Source organism: Indicator indicator, chromosome 33 (assembly GCF_027791375.1).
Source record: "Indicator indicator isolate 239-I01 chromosome 33, UM_Iind_1.1, whole genome shotgun sequence".
In the NCBI taxonomy this organism is placed as follows: domain Eukaryota; kingdom Metazoa; phylum Chordata; class Aves; order Piciformes; family Indicatoridae; genus Indicator; species Indicator indicator.
The window spans coordinates 5,486,126-5,501,133 of record NC_072042.1 but is presented as its reverse complement, the minus strand read 5'-3'; the positions used below and the strand labels follow the sequence as shown (position 1 = coordinate 5,501,133).

General features: G+C 53.1%; 1 protein-coding gene across 1 annotated transcript in view; it reads right to left on the bottom strand.

Annotated features, from left to right (window-relative positions):
* MACF1 (microtubule actin crosslinking factor 1) overlaps positions 1–15,008 on the bottom strand; it is a 144,165-nt gene that overhangs the window by 63,465 nt on the left and 65,692 nt on the right. The window contains 8 exon segments of the mRNA XM_054395252.1: positions 3,978–5,449; positions 6,624–7,119; positions 8,162–8,361; positions 10,030–10,159; positions 10,623–10,864; positions 11,618–11,680; positions 13,072–13,189; positions 13,706–13,862. Of these exon segments, the coding sequence (XP_054251227.1) occupies positions 3,978–5,449; positions 6,624–7,119; positions 8,162–8,361; positions 10,030–10,159; positions 10,623–10,864; positions 11,618–11,680; positions 13,072–13,189; positions 13,706–13,862 (2,878 nt within the window).

The following is a 15,008-nucleotide window of genomic DNA, read 5'->3' as shown; positions in this document are numbered from 1 at the left end:
CTCACAACTGCCAATGCTGAGAACCAGCCAGGCTTTGAAACCTGAGTTCAAACTCCCCTGTACAAAGATAAACAAAAGCCAGGCTTGAGCTGGCCCAGCCAGGAGCTGCAGCTACCCCAGCACAGGTGCCTTCCCAAGAAACACCAAACAATTTGATTCCATCAGCTCTATGTGTCCCAGGCTGATGGATGCTCTTTGGCCAGACAGGACCAGCCCACCCCTGGGGCTTTCTGGCACCATGGCTCCAAACCAGCAAACCTCACAACTGCTGCTTGAATGTGTAGAGGAAGATCTGCCACTGAACAGCACAAGCTTCATCCAAAATACAGCTTTAAGCTCCCCCACTGAAGCCAGGCTAGATGGGAGGTGTCCCTGCCCATGCTTGGGGTTGGAACTGGATGATCTTTAAGGTCCCTTTCCAACCCAAGCCATGCTCTGATTCTCTGAGCTTTGGGAGGAGGGGTTGTAAGTGAGGATCTTCTAGCTCAAGGGTTGCTGATGGTGGAGAGCACACGAGGGAGAAACCCCCTGAGTCTCCTTGTGACCTTCCATCTCTCCACCATACCTGGGGACTTCTGCTGCTTGCTAAACTCAATCACCACGGCGGTTGTGTTTAGCAACCTTTCAGCTGCAGCTCATTTGAGTCCAGTCATTAAAATTTAATGTGAGTGTAAGCTTTGAGAAACCTGAACTGACAGCAGACACACAGGAGGGGGAAGAAATGTCCCAGCCTTAGGTTAGGAGCTCTTGCTGGTGGCTGTCCTTGTCCCTCATGCCAAAGAGCCCAGCCTGGCAGTGTGATGCTCCTGGAGACAACACAGCAAGGATCTAACAACTTTTACTACCTTTAAGACCAGAAAGGGCTCCTCAGGGAGGCAGCAATGGCAAGACAACCACTTGGGTTAAGCTGATGTTGCAGACAAGGAGTTAAAGATGAGTTTCCTCTGCTCTGACAGCTTAACATAAGCTAAACTTGGTGCTGTTCCCTCTGTGGCATAGCTGGATCTGGAGTGATCCATCAGGATGTCCATATAAGCACAGGCTCCAAACCACAGAAATGCCTTTCAGCTGCACTTGATCTCACCAGAAAACTAGGAGCTAAACTAGATGACCCCTGCAAGCCTCTTCCAGGTTTCTTGCAACCCTCTAACAACATGGGGCCCCAAAACAGTCCCTACCCAGTCTCCCCCACACCCCCTGAAGGCCAGGTGCACCCTGGATTTGTTATCTTGGCTTCCAGTGGCCATGGGAGCTGGCAGGGACTCAGCCCCACAGTGCTGCCATCCCCACCTGCTCGCTGAACCAAAACATCTCCTGCAAACAAAGCTTCTCCCATCCCCAAGCAAGATCCAACAGCTGCTTCCCAGCTTCCTGCCTCTGAGAAACCCAGCCAGGAGGATCACATAGAGCAGGAGAGGGTTCAGTGCTCCCTTAGCCAGGATTAGTCCCGTTGTGACCTGGGACAGGGCTGTGGTGGGGGACAGAGGAAGCACATCTCCAGCAGTTAAGGGTTTGTTGTAGGTTGTGGCCTTTGGGGGCAAGTTAGAGAGGTGTTTGCAAGCAGGGAAAGAAAAACTGGATGGGAAGCTTCAAGTGTGAGGTACTTTGGAGGTCATCTGCTCACAGTCCCCATCAGAGCCTTCAATAGAGCTTCTTTATTGAAGTCTGGACAAAATGAGTCCAGAAGTGCCCACCTTTGTCAGGGCTCCATTGGCAACTCGCCTGGAGCCCTGGGGCCATGCCTAATTTGCATCTCATTAACACAGATGTTCATTAAAATTAATGCCTTAAGACATAAGATCTGCTGCCTCTGTTGGAACCTTCTGGACAGACCGACCGTGACCGCTCCTGGAGAGCCCCAACCCCCCGCTCCCCATCCTCCTCCTCTCCATGCTCAGCTGCATCCTCCCCACATCGCCCCAGGGAGCACGAGGAGGTGCCCCTCGTCTCCCCAGACACATTGGGCAGCTTGTCTGCTGTCCAGGGAAGTTGGGATATTGTCCTAAGCACTGAGAAACAAAAGCTTTGTGCAGCCAAGAGAAGTCCTCCTTGCTTCATGCCTCTCCCCAGGGCCCAAGTCAGACTTCTCCATCATTGTCCCTCCTGCACATCTAAAGCCCTGGTTTGAAGGGCCAGAAATTCCTTTTTGGATATATTTTGTTCCAAGTGACTGTGTGGTGTTTAATGAGGAACTTCAATCCCTCTCATCAACATAAAGGGTGAGGCTGGAAGAGACCTTTGAGATCATCAAGTCCAAGCACTCACTGAGAGCTCACAATCCCCCCCTGCCCCCAAACCACATCCCTCAGCACCACATCCACTCATCCCTTAACTACCTCCAGGGATGGGGACTCCACCACCACCTCCCTGGGCAGCCTGCCCCACTGCTTGAGAACCCTTCCTGGGAAGAAATTTTTCCTAATATCCAACTTGAACCTCCCTTGGCACAACTTGAGGCCACCTCCTCTCGTCCTGTCACTTCTCATGCAAACCACTGTCCAGCACCAGGGTTAACAGCAGCTCCATCAGCAGAATTTGAGTTTGCCTCCCAAGCAACACCTCCAAGCTCTTTTTGGTTTTGTTTTGTTTTTTTTCCTTTCGGGATAGGCAATCAAATCCAAAGCCAAACCCCAAATATCTTGTCCTGGTGAAAGGTTTCACAGAACAGCAACAGGACAAGGGGCAATGGATAGAAACTCCAGCACAGGAGGTTCCACCTCAACATGAGGAGGAACTTCTTCACTGTGAGGCTCACAGAGCACTGGAGCAGGCTGCCCAGAGAGGTTGTGGAGTCTCCTCCTCTGGAGACCTTCAAGCCCCATCTGGATGTGTTCCTGTGTGACCTGTGCTGGATTCTATGGTCCTGTGCTCTGGCAGGGGGGTTGGACACAATGATCTCTGGAAGTCCCTTCCAACCCCTAAACATCCTGGGATCCTGTGAACTCCTGGGATCAATTCACCATGAGATGAAAAGTAACTGGCTGTCAAAATGCCTCCCCCCTTCCTACCCCCCATTAACACCAGGAAACAAGCAGCCAGATGTCAATCAGCTCAATCACCAACTCCTGAGCACATCAGGGATGGAAGTCTCACAGCAAGAGAATTTCCAAGCAGGATTAAATTAATTAATGGAGCTTAACAGCAGGACCCAACACCAAACACCCACCCAACACACCCCAGCTCTTCCCTCTCAGCATCTCATGCAAACCTTTGTGTTCTCCATCAGATCTTTGTTGGAAACATGAAGAGCTCACAGTAAAGCTTTGGCCTGGTTTTATTCCCTGGTTTTATTCCCTCTGTGTGTCACAGATTCATGGAATGGTTTGGGTTGGAAGGGACCTCAAAGGTCATCTAGTTTCAACCCCACTGCCATGGGCAGGGACACCTCCCACCAGCCCAGGTTGCTCAAAGCCTCATCCAGCCTGGCCTTGAACACTTCCAGGGAAGGGACATCCATGACCTCCCTGTCCTTGTCCCACAGTTTATCTGTGGCTTTACTTGTACCCAAAGACCCCAAAATGGACACAGTGTGTGGGCCAGATGAAGTGAGCCAAGCAGGGATGCTGGGCCAGGCTGCTCTGCAGAATGATCTGATCTGGACTAGACTCTCAGGTGATGCCAAATTACAGTTCAGATGGACTCAAACCCAAAACCTAAACACCAACCACCTCTATAAGCCCACAAGGACCTGGCACACCAACATTACACATCACAAGGAGAAGATGGAAAGGATTTTTTTCCCCTCCCCAAACACAAGATCTTTCTGCACCTATTCACCACAGGCTCTCAAGCCCAGCAGCTGCTCTTCTCCTCTCCAGAGCAAGGACATTTCCCCACACCAAAAACGCTGACACCAGAGCAGCAAACAACGCCAGGCTGGCTCGAAGACCAGAGGTCCTACACAAAAGACCACAACACCAGACAGACCTTGAAACCCCAAATCCCACTTCAGAACCTTAAGAGCATTGAGGACTTACCTTGAAGTCTGCCAGCTGCTGGTTGATGGTTTCCACCTCCGTCCCCACCACCCACTGCAGCGCTTCGTTCTCCTCCGCTGCCGTCGTCATGTGGGTCAGCTCCTTCAGCCTGCTGTAGAAGTCCTCCACACGAGACAGGGTGGTCTCCACCTGCTCCTGGCGGTTCTTGCCCCTCTCCTTCAGCTTGCTGCACTGCTTGTTCAGGGTCTCCAACTCACGTTTCAGCCCTAGCAAATCAGGGCTCCCTTCCTCCTCCAGCATCTTCTTGCAGTCGCTTTCGGAAGCTTCGATGTCAGCCTTCAGCCTCTGGAGCTTGCCCAAGAACGTTCGGACATCCTCTGCTTGGGACTGAAGGCTGTCAGAGTCTCTCCCAATGGGGCCCATGCTGTCCAGCTCATCATCAAGGTCTGCCAGCTGAGAGAACATCTCCCTGACCCGACTGTTGAACTGCCCGATGCCTTCAAGCTTGCTTTCCATCAGCATGCAGCAGTCATTTACTTTCTGCTTCACAGCTTTGAAGTCCTGCTGAGCCACCTCAGCTTGGCTTAAGAGCTGGGAACAGTCAGACCCAGCTGGAGCATCTTCTACTAGACCCTGAGTGAAGTTTTTCAGATAGTCCACTTGTGGCTCCAGGGCCTGCAGCACCTCTTGCTGCACTCTCAGCTTCTCCAAGTTCTTGCTGCTGCAGGCTTGTGGCCCTAGCGCATCGTAGATCTCCAGCTGGTGCTTGGCCCCTTCCAGCTTCTTCTCAATGTTCTTGAAGCTCTCTTGAAACTCCTTGAGCCTCTGGGACATTTCTTCAATGGAGCCAGTCTTGGCTTGCAGCTCTTCTGTGATGGCATCCATCTTCTGGTTGATGGCAGCCTTCTCATCCCGGACGTCCTCCTCGTGGGTCTGGGCAGCATCGATCAGGATGTCAGCAGCACTGTTCAGCACCTCCAGCAAGGAGCGGCGCTTCTCCACGTCACTCAGCATGGCCTTTGACCTCAGGAGGGTTGCCTCCAGCTGCACTGGGTCCAGAGTCACTTCCAGCTCTGACACCTTCGTCTTGCAGTCCTCCACCCAAGGCAGGAGGTCCTCCGCGTGCCTTTGGTACTTCTGAGCCTTCTGCAAACAGTCCTTGAGCTTAGAGTGTCTCTCGGCAGCCTGCTTGCTGAGCTCTTCCCAGTGTGTTTTGAGGCTGACCAACTGGTTCTGCAAGGTGGTCTTCTCCTCCCCAGGCTGGACAGAAAGCAGCAAAGATTCTCCCTCGGCCACAATCATCTCATAGGAGCCACTGTGCTGGTTGAGGCTCTTCTGGAACTCTTCTTGCTCCTGAATCTGGCTTTGCAGCCTCTCCAGTTTAGCAGAAATGGGTTGGCTTTGAGCTTGCTGGCAGAGTTTGTCATCCAGCCAGGTCCTGAGTTCATCAAACATATGCTGGAACTGCTGGGAGCTTGCAAGCGCCGTCTGCAGTCGGTTCATCCGGTCGGCTGCAAGGGAAACACCATTAGAGCTCAAATCAAATAAGCAAAGTGCAATTACCTCAAATCAGCTCAGATGCACCAACTGTGTTTTGATTAACAGGAAGGAGGCCTCCACTGCATCCCCCCCCAACCTTTCTCCTCACTGATTCATAAATTTCTTAAGAATTAAAAGGCAATGATCAAGCTGAAGCCTCCCTTCTCCTGACTGCTCTCTAAATGCAACCTGTCAGAAGCCACAGGAGGCATCCCCAAGATCAGAGGGTGGCCACTGGGTCTTCTCCATGCCCCATTCTGAATGGAGGAACAATGATTCTGAGAACACCACAGGCCATGGCTGCTGCAAGCCAGGCAGGCTTGGTGAAGACCCACATCAGCAGGAATGAACATCTCTGCTCACTCTGCAGGCTCAGCTATGGCTGGAGGGTGACCTCTCCTGTGATTAGTCCTACAGAAGACACTGATGAAGGAGCCTAAAAACTGGTATCTGGTGCTTAACTGATAGCTCACTGGGGCTTCAACTGACAACTGGGGCTTCCTCCTTATTCTTATTCCTATTGCTTGTTCCTTATTCCTATTGCTTGTTCCTTATTCCTTATTCTTATTCCTTATCCTTATTCTTCTCATGCAATCATAGAATGACTTGAATTACTTGAGTTGGGACCTCAAAGATCATCCAGTTCCAACCCCCCCTGCCATGGGCAGGGACACCTTCCCCTAGCCCAGGTTGCTCAAAGCCTCATCCAGCCTGGCCTTGAACACCTCCAGGGATGAGGTGTGGAAGTGTTTAAGACCAGGCTGGATGAGGAATTCCAATTCTGTTGTTCACTCAATGATGGGAGAAGCCTTTGACAAGAAGCAGGGATGGAGTTTGACATTTGAGAGGACACAGCCTCAGGCTGCACCAGGGGAGGTTTAGGTTGGACCTCAGAAGAAACTTCTTGACTGAAAAGGTTCTCAAACACTGAAACAGGCTGCCCAGGGAGGTGGCTGAATCCCCATCCCTGGAGGTGTTTAAAAGAGGCAGAGATGTGGTGCTGAGGGCCATGGTTTAGCACCAGGCTTGGCAGAGTTAGAGGATGGTTGGACTGGAGGATCTTAAAGGTCTTTCCCAACTGAAATGATCGATCCAACGATTCCCTGATCCCAACATCTCTTGAGCAACCTCTCCACTCAGTCTCACCTGCCAGGTCTTCCAGCCCTTTGAGAGGAAGGGCCACAGTCTCCAGACGTTTCCTTAACTCATCTTTGAGGTACTGCTCCCCAATCAGGACAGAGAGGTCATCGCAGAGGGTCTGAGCCTCTGAGATTTCCTCTTCCAGCTGCTCCAGGTCCGAGCGGATCTCACTGGTTTCCTCCAGCTGCTGTTTCACAGCCTCAGGCTGGGTGCTGACAGCAGATTGGCTGCTCAGGCGCTGCCCAACTGCCTTCACCTTCTCTGACAGGCCCTGCAGGAGCTCCTGGTACTGGGTGCTCTTGACTATGGCTTGGTCAATCTGGCTGGAGCGGGAGTTGAGGCGTTCTGTTAGCTCAGACCACTTCTGATTAACCCCTTGGAGTTCCTCCCGCACCTGGTTAGTGGATGGAGAAACATCTCCAGGGCCGGTCAAGATGCTCTGAGCTGCCTGGTTGAGCTGCTCGTGCTGTTGCCTACGAGCTTCGAATTCCTTCAGCATAAACTGGAACAGAAATAACATCAAAATGTTTGCATAAAAGTGACAGCTCCAAGTACACACAGTCAAAACAAACCAGACCTCCAGGGGCTTCATCCAGCCCAGGAGGAACAAACCCCAGGGTGGGAGGGCATTGGGCTGGGCAGACTGTGGTTGATTGCCACCATGGCAACTGAAAAAGCTGGAGGGGTCTGTGAGGCTTTGCTCTGATTCATCCTACTGCTGTGTAACCTAACAGAAAGCAGTTAGAGGCTGGGAGAGCTGGGGCTGTTCAGCCTAGAGAAGGCTCCAGGGAGACCTTAGAGCAGCCTTCCAGTACCTGAAGGTGGCTACAGGAGAGGTGAGGAGGGACTCTGGACAAGGGCTGGGAGTGACAGGGCGAGAGGGAATGGATTGAAGCTGGAAGAGGGGAGACTTAGACTGGAGATTAGGAAGAAATTCTTCACAGTGAGGGTGGGGAGGCACTGGAACAGGTTGCCCAGAAAGGTTGTGGATGTTCCCTCCCTGGAGGTGTTCAAGGCCAGGCTGGATGAGGCCTTGAGCAACCTGGGCTGGTGGGAGGTGTCATTGCCCATGGCAGGGGGTAGGAACTGGATGATTTGAAGATCCCTTTCAACCCAGATCATTCTATGATTCTATGACAGAGAAGAAGGAAATCTAATTATCCAAACTGGGGCAGTTGATTTGACCTGCTGTGACCAGTTACAGATGTGTCAGGCTTGGAAAGCAGGAGGTATGGCAAGGGCAGGTGGAGGAGCAGCATTAGCATGTCCCACAGAACATCAGCACAGGCCTTGTTTAAAGCATTTCCCCCCCTCCATGAGGGGCCAAGTGATTCACTGATGAGTCAACCCAACGTGGGGAAGGGAGCTCATTTCAAGTCATTCACAGCAGTCTTGGAAGACTTGGGAGAGGAGCCAGAGGAGAGGAGCCATGAGGTCTCCCAACGGCAGCAGAGCCCTCGCATGACAAACATCTTCCACCTCACGCCTTGGCTGAGCCGCTCCGGCCCCAAGGCGAGGAGATGCCTACCCAGCCCCCAGCTCACCTGGACCTGCTGCTTCTGTGCGTTCAGCATGTTTGGGTCGATGGAGAGCGGTCCCAGCACGCTCATCATCAGCTCCTTCTCCATCAGCCAGGGGCGCAGCTGGCCCTCAGCAGCCTGGAAGCTGGCCAGCAGGTTTGCAGACTCCTCCAGCTTCTGCTGCCGCTCAGCCGTCGCCTGGCTGGCTCTTTCCCACCTGCAATCTGAAGCAGCAGCTGTGTTGGTGGTGGTCCTGCTCCAAGCCAGCCCACCCCCTCCCATCAAGAAGGGGTTTTGTTGGTTTTGGGTTTTTGTTGTTTGTTTGTTTGTTTGTGTGGGGTTTTTGTCTGTTTGGGTTTTTGTTGTTTGTTTGTTTTTTTTTCTTGAATGCAAACCCTCCTCAGGCTCACAGGATAGGACTAGGGGGAATGGAACACAGATAGAAATGAGGTAGGTTCGGATTGGATGTTAGGAAGAAATTCTTCATTGTGAGGGTGGTGAGACACTGGAACAGGTTGCCCAGGGAGGTGGTGGAAGCCTCATCCCTGGAGGTTTTTAAGGCCAGGTTGGATGTGGCTCTGAACAACCTGCTCTGGTGTGAGGTGTCCCTGCCCCTGGCAGGGGTTTTGGGATGAGCCATGAGGTCCCTTCCAACCCTGACAATTCTATGATTCTATGCTAGGGGTTGGAAAGGACCTCCAGAGGTCATTGAGTCCAACCCCCCTGCCAGGGCAGGACCACAGAATCCAGCACAGCTCACACAGGAACACATCCAGATGGGGCTTGAAAGTCTCCAGAGAAGGAGACTCCACAACCTCTGGGCAGCCTGTTCCAGTGCTCTGTGAGCCTCACAGTGAAGAAGTTCCTCCTCATGTTGAGGTAGAACCTCCTGTGCTAGAGTTTCCATCCATTGCCCCTTGTCCTATCCCTGTCAACTGAGCAGAGCCTGTCCCCTCCCTCTTGACCCTCAGCACTCAGCTATTGATAGACATTTATGAAATCCCCTCTCAGCCTTCTCTTCTCCAGACTGAACACCCCCAGGGCTCTCAGCCTCTCCTCACAGGGCAGTGCTCCAGTCCCTTCAGCATCTTCGTAGCCCTCCCTTGGACTCTCTCAAGTAGATCCCTGTCCCTCTTGAACTGGGGAGCCCAGAACTGGATGCAATACTCCAGGTGAGGTCTCACTAGGGGAGAGCAGAGGGGGAGGAGAACCTCCCTCAGCTTCTCAATCCAACTAGCGTGGGGCTCTAGACACTCTCCATCGAAGAAGCCATTGCCCATTTCTAATGGCTAAGTGGTCCCAAAGCTCACAGAGAACAAACAACCTCTGGCAAGCAGGATTTCTGTGCTCTGGTGACTACTGCCAGGAGCTGGTCTGCCCTTGGGGGAGCCACCTCAACATGCCTGGCTCCATCAGTGAGGATATTCTTGTGTGGATGAGTCCTCAACACAGCACAGTGAAATCTCCCGGCTGGAGAACTCCATAAGCACATCAAAGAAGAGAACCTTTCAAACACACAGCCCTGTTTAGTCAACAATTAATTACCTAAGGATAGCTTTACTAATGATTAGAAATTTTATATCAAGCAGTGAAGCTTTTCATCTGTCACTAGTGTGTGTTTTTTTTTTTTTCCCTTTCTTTCTTTTTTTAAATCCATTTTAAGGAGGCAAATCTTTCAACCACGCATCCATCACAGAGCTTTCATCAACCACGACAGTGCTCAGCTCAGGAACACCTTGTGCAGGAGACAGCTGGGAGAGAAGTTTGCTATCTGCTGAATGTTAATGAGAAGTGACTCTGCTCTGCTGTGACTTTGGAATCCCCCCCTGCAATCCTGCAACCCTGCCCCGCTTCTAACTGATGGCTCAAGACAGAAAGCCTCAGGCACTCACTCAGGTCTTCCTGCATCTTCTTCCAGTTCGCTGCTTCTGGAGAATCTGGGTATTTCTCCAGCAAGCCATAAAGTGCTTCCTTTACCTTCTGGATCTTCCCTGACTTCTGTTCCAATTCGGCCAAAAATGCCTGGAAAACAATGATTTGAACTTCTGCAGGCAGAGGGCAAGAGAATGAAATCACCAAGCAGGAACGAAGCAGCAACCACAAACTGGAGCTGGACAATTTCTCTTCTTTGCCCTTCAATGAAATCATTTTATTAGCAATACCATGAGCTAACTTGGCTCCAAGAGCAGGGAAAGGTTGGGAATTGCTTTCCAGGAGAAGTTGGAGTGACCCAGCAACAAGGACTCAGAGATAAGCTCCTTCCCTCCTGAGCCAAATGCCTGAAAGCAACAGGGCTGAAAGCAAAGAGGTGGAGCAGAGTGCACTGGCTCCTGCTCCTCTCACCCCTCCTGGGGAAATCCCTTCTCTAAGCCAGGGCAGATCCTCATTCTGCTATGTCTAGTCCTGCTGCAACACAGCAGATCTCTGAGGACCTTTGGGGACAGATGCTCAGCTCTCCAGCCTGGAGCTCTGGAGGAGGAGTTACCTTGTTGTGCTCAGCCTGGGCTCTCATCGTCTCCGTCTTGGTGGGCGAGGAGGAAGCATCCAGCTCCGACAGTGTCCGTTCCTTCGACTCCAGCCACTTGAGCATGGAGCTGGCCTCCTCCTGCACTTCTTGCATCTTCTCCAGCATGGCTGAGAGCTGCTGCTGGCGCTCCCTCAGCGCCTCCCCAAGGCTCTGGTACTGCCGGCTCACGTCCGACACATCGCACTGGATCTCGGTCAGATCTGTTTCCAAAGAGCAGCTTGAGATGAGCACCTCTGCCTGTGCTGCCCATCTTAACTCAGACTAGCAGGTCCTAAGCCAGCCCCAGGCAGGCACAACCAGCCAAGCATGAGGAGCAAGAGGCCAGGCTGCTGTCTGTCTGTCTGTCTCTGCCGCCGGAGGAGCCCTTCCAGCCTCATGGCTTACGCGTGGTGACAGTTTGCAAACAAAGCCAATGCCCCCTGTGGCTGTGGGGCTGCTGCAGGCTGAGCAATGTCCCTGCCCACGATGTCCACAATGTCACTGCTCACACAGCACCACTGGAGAACCTGACACCAAAGCCCAAAGCCATTTTCATGCTCCTGTCATCTGGCTGAAGGGGCGAAGGAGCAGCAGCTAACGGGCAGCAGTTAAAGCTGCTCCTCAAACTGCAGGCTTGGATCCCATCATAACCCCTCAGAACCAATCAACTTAATTGCAGGTCTTAAAATGATCTCCCATTTATCAGCTCTTTACACCACCTGACAGGGTGTTGGGCGCTGGCACCCCAAAAGCTGCCCCTCTCTGTCCTTCAGCCTTGTCCTACACCCTTCATCAGCACCTGGAGCTGCGGCGGGGCTGAGAATTCCCAAGGCTCATTTCACTTGTGATGGGGCTGCTGATGGTGGCACCCTGGGGACAGTTCTGTGGTGTCATGGATGGCGATGCACAGACAAAAAGATAAAGGACAGGGAGCTGGCAAGGTGGCCTTGGCATAGAGGGGGCAGTGAGCTCACCTTTGCACGTGTGGTATCCATTCACGCTGCCTGCTGAGCCTCCTGGGGCAGGCAGGGCAGCACCTGAGCAGAGGGAACAGACAGACAGAGGGACAAGACAGACATGTTAGGAATGGAGCCAGCAAGTGATGAAGGGTCCTTCATGACAGGGACCACACTGGCAACCAAGCAGATGTGGCACCTCCATGGACCCACCTGCCTGGCACTGCTGAACCCACCCTGCTCCATGTGCAGTCTGTTTATTCCTCCTCCTCCTCCCCACACACCCTCACCCCTTGCTCCCCTGCAGCCACTCCTGCCTTGCTGGATCAGCAGCAGAGGAGCTGCAGCTGCCTGCAGTTGGGCATTTCTCCCAACATCACCCAGAGACCATGGTGGATGTGGACTAGAGCACTGGGGATCCCTGGTCCTGTCTCCACACTTGGAAAGCTGCTTCCCTGAGCAGGATTTTGTGAGTTGGAACAGCAAGGGAGGCTGCTGGATGCCTTCCCTGGAGGAATTAACTCCCCTGGAAGGATTAACTCCTCCATATTCTTCTCTTCTTCCAGGATGAAGCTATCTAAACCTGCCTTGATGCATGGACACCCTGCCATTGTCCCCCTCTTGGGCACCAGATGTCACAACCCATGGAGGACTCATCAGGATCACCGTGGGGTAAATCCTTCCCTTTCCCTTTCTAACCACACATTTTAACCCTCACATGGATGTAAGGGGCTGCAGCTTTGGTCACCACACAAGGGTGAGTGTGTGGCTCACCCACAAGAAGCTTCTCCCCACTTCTCTTGGAGCTTTCCCACTGAACTGCTCATCAAGTTAATCCTGACCAAGATATCCAAGGCTGTGAACTCAGTGAGGAGAGGCCCAGGACTTGTTCTCACAAGCTGGAAGACATCTTGGAGCTGGTTTCCAAACCAACCAGACATCATCTCACTGCTTCACAGACATGAAGCCAAAAAGCAAACTACTAAATCACTTCTGAGTATCCCAGGCCTCAATTCCATCCAGATATGAAACCCAAATCCTGGGGGTTGATTAAAACACTCCAGCCCACAGAAGGCTGAAGCACATCACCAAGAACCACCTCCATGAGCTCCCTGTGGGTCTGAGAGTCCAACCCCCCATGCTGCAGCAGCCTGAAGCTCCCATGGTCCATCTGAGCAGTGGTCCATGTCCCCAGGGTGGGCTCATGGCAGGCATGGAGGACTCCAGGGCTCGTTATGCTACAGCAAATGAAGCCAAGGTGCTGGGCTCTGAGCGCTTGGCTGCTGCAGTCATGCAGTGAGCAGCAGTGACTTGAGCACAGGGCCAAGCCCCACCATGCTCAGATCACCACAAGCCCTCTGAAGTTTGTTAAAGGGGGAATGAATTCCATTTCTTGCTTGAGGCAGGCTCAGAGAAGGTGCAGTGGTGAGAGCAGGGTGCTGAGGAAGGAGGCAGCCTTGGGTGGCACTCACCTGTCTTGGATGAGTTGTCAGGGGCTGTGATCTCCACAATCAGGTTCTCCAGGAGGGTCCCTCTGTGACCAACCTCCTCCACTTGGGCCCCCTTCCCTTTCCACTCCTCCAGGAGATCCTGGCCATGGAATCATAGAATCACAGAATGGTTTGGGCTGGAAGGGACCTTTCACAGTCCTCTAGACCAACCTTCCTTGTCTAGCAAGGGGAAACCCTCAGAAATGAGCATCTTTGGGCCTCCCACTCCCAAACTACACCCAGGGCAGGTGGAGGAAGGAAGGGAAACCAGGGAGTGTTCAAGAGAACCTTCACACTGCTTGCCAGGGACCTTTGGATGCACACACAGCATGGGCTGCAGCCCAGCAGCAAGTAGAGGGGAGCCCTAAGATTCCTGAGACCATAGAGGGGAGCCTGGAATTCCTGAGACCACAAAGGGAATCTCAGGATTCCCAAGACCATAAAGGGATCATAAAAGGGGAGCCCAGGATTCCCAAGACTGTAAAGGAGAGCACCTGGGATTCCCAAGAGCATTAAACACCTCCCAAAACTCTGCTTCCTGGGATTCACTCCACATTCCAGCATTTCCACACCAGCTGCCAGCTTTCCCGGTCTGGTTCCAGCTCCCTGTGCCCACCTGGATCTGCTGCCTGCGCTGCTGCAGCTCTTGGGTGCCCAGGGAGGTCTCAGCAGGTGGCATTTTGCCTTCAGTTTCCCTCAGCCACTTCCTCAGGGCCCCGACCAGCTTCCGAAACTCATCCAGTTGCTGCTGGCAGGAGGATGCATCTTTTTCTCTGGGAGTGAAAGGATTTGGGAGAGTCAGAGCTCGTGCTTTGCCTCCCAATTACCCCCCTGAATGTGGCCCACTTGTGTCTCCAGGAGCTCTCCTTTTTCACTCTTCTCACTGCATGTTGCTTAGGAACAGCTCGAGTGGTGCCAGCCAAAGCGGGGTGCATGTCCCAGCCTGCCCCTCCCTGCTGCCCACCCCCCCACACACATCCAGTGGCACTTTTGAGGCCACCCCAGCACCACTGTGATAGTCAACAGCCATGGAACCACCACCACCACGCTGCACTGGGCTTTGTCCCTGGGGAAGCAAAGCTTTTTTTTGGGAAGACTGAGCTCATTCATGCTGGCCCCAGCCAGCTGCAGCCTAGAGGAGACCAGGCTGGGTCCCCCCACAGCTCACATCTATTCAAACCCATCCCAAAGGAACAAGGCAGCCCCCAAATGGGAGCCACCAACCCCTCTGGCTCATGCTCCCTGGCTGCAGCTGGGAGCAGCCTGCACGAGGCCAGCCAGGGGCAGCTCTCTGAGCGGTGCTGAGTTCCTGGGGACTGTGATGGGACTCATCTGCTTGTCCCCATCACATCCCCTCTGTTCAACTGGGAGTTTGGAGGTACAGCCTGGGAGGTGTGACCCCCTCGCAGGGACACAGTTGAGCTCTCAGAATCAGAGAGGTTTGGGTTGGGAGGGACCTTTAGAGGTCATCCAGTCTAACCCCCTGCAGCCAGCAGGGACATCCCCAACCAGAGCAGGTTGCTCACAGCCCCAGACAACCTGACCTGCAATGGTGTCAGGGATGGGACATCTCCCATCTCTCTGGGCTGCCTGGGCGAGGGTCTCACCATCCTCAGTGTCAAGCATTTCTCCCTTCTCTCCAGCCTGAATCTCCCTCTTCTAGTTCAGACCCTCCTTGTCCCCAGCTATCTTATCCTATCTTTAAGTCCTGAAAGGCCACCAGAAGGTCTCCCTGGAGCTTTCTCTTCTCCAGGCTGAACAAGCCCAACTCTCTCAGCCTGATCTTACAGCAGAGGGCTTCCATTATTGTAACCCTCATTTTCTGTGTCCCTGCTCAGGCTGCCATGGCCAGTTTGAGCTCAAGCTCCTGCTGCAGCTCCCCTTTGTCCCCAGTCATAAGGAGGATCTGGGGACAGGCT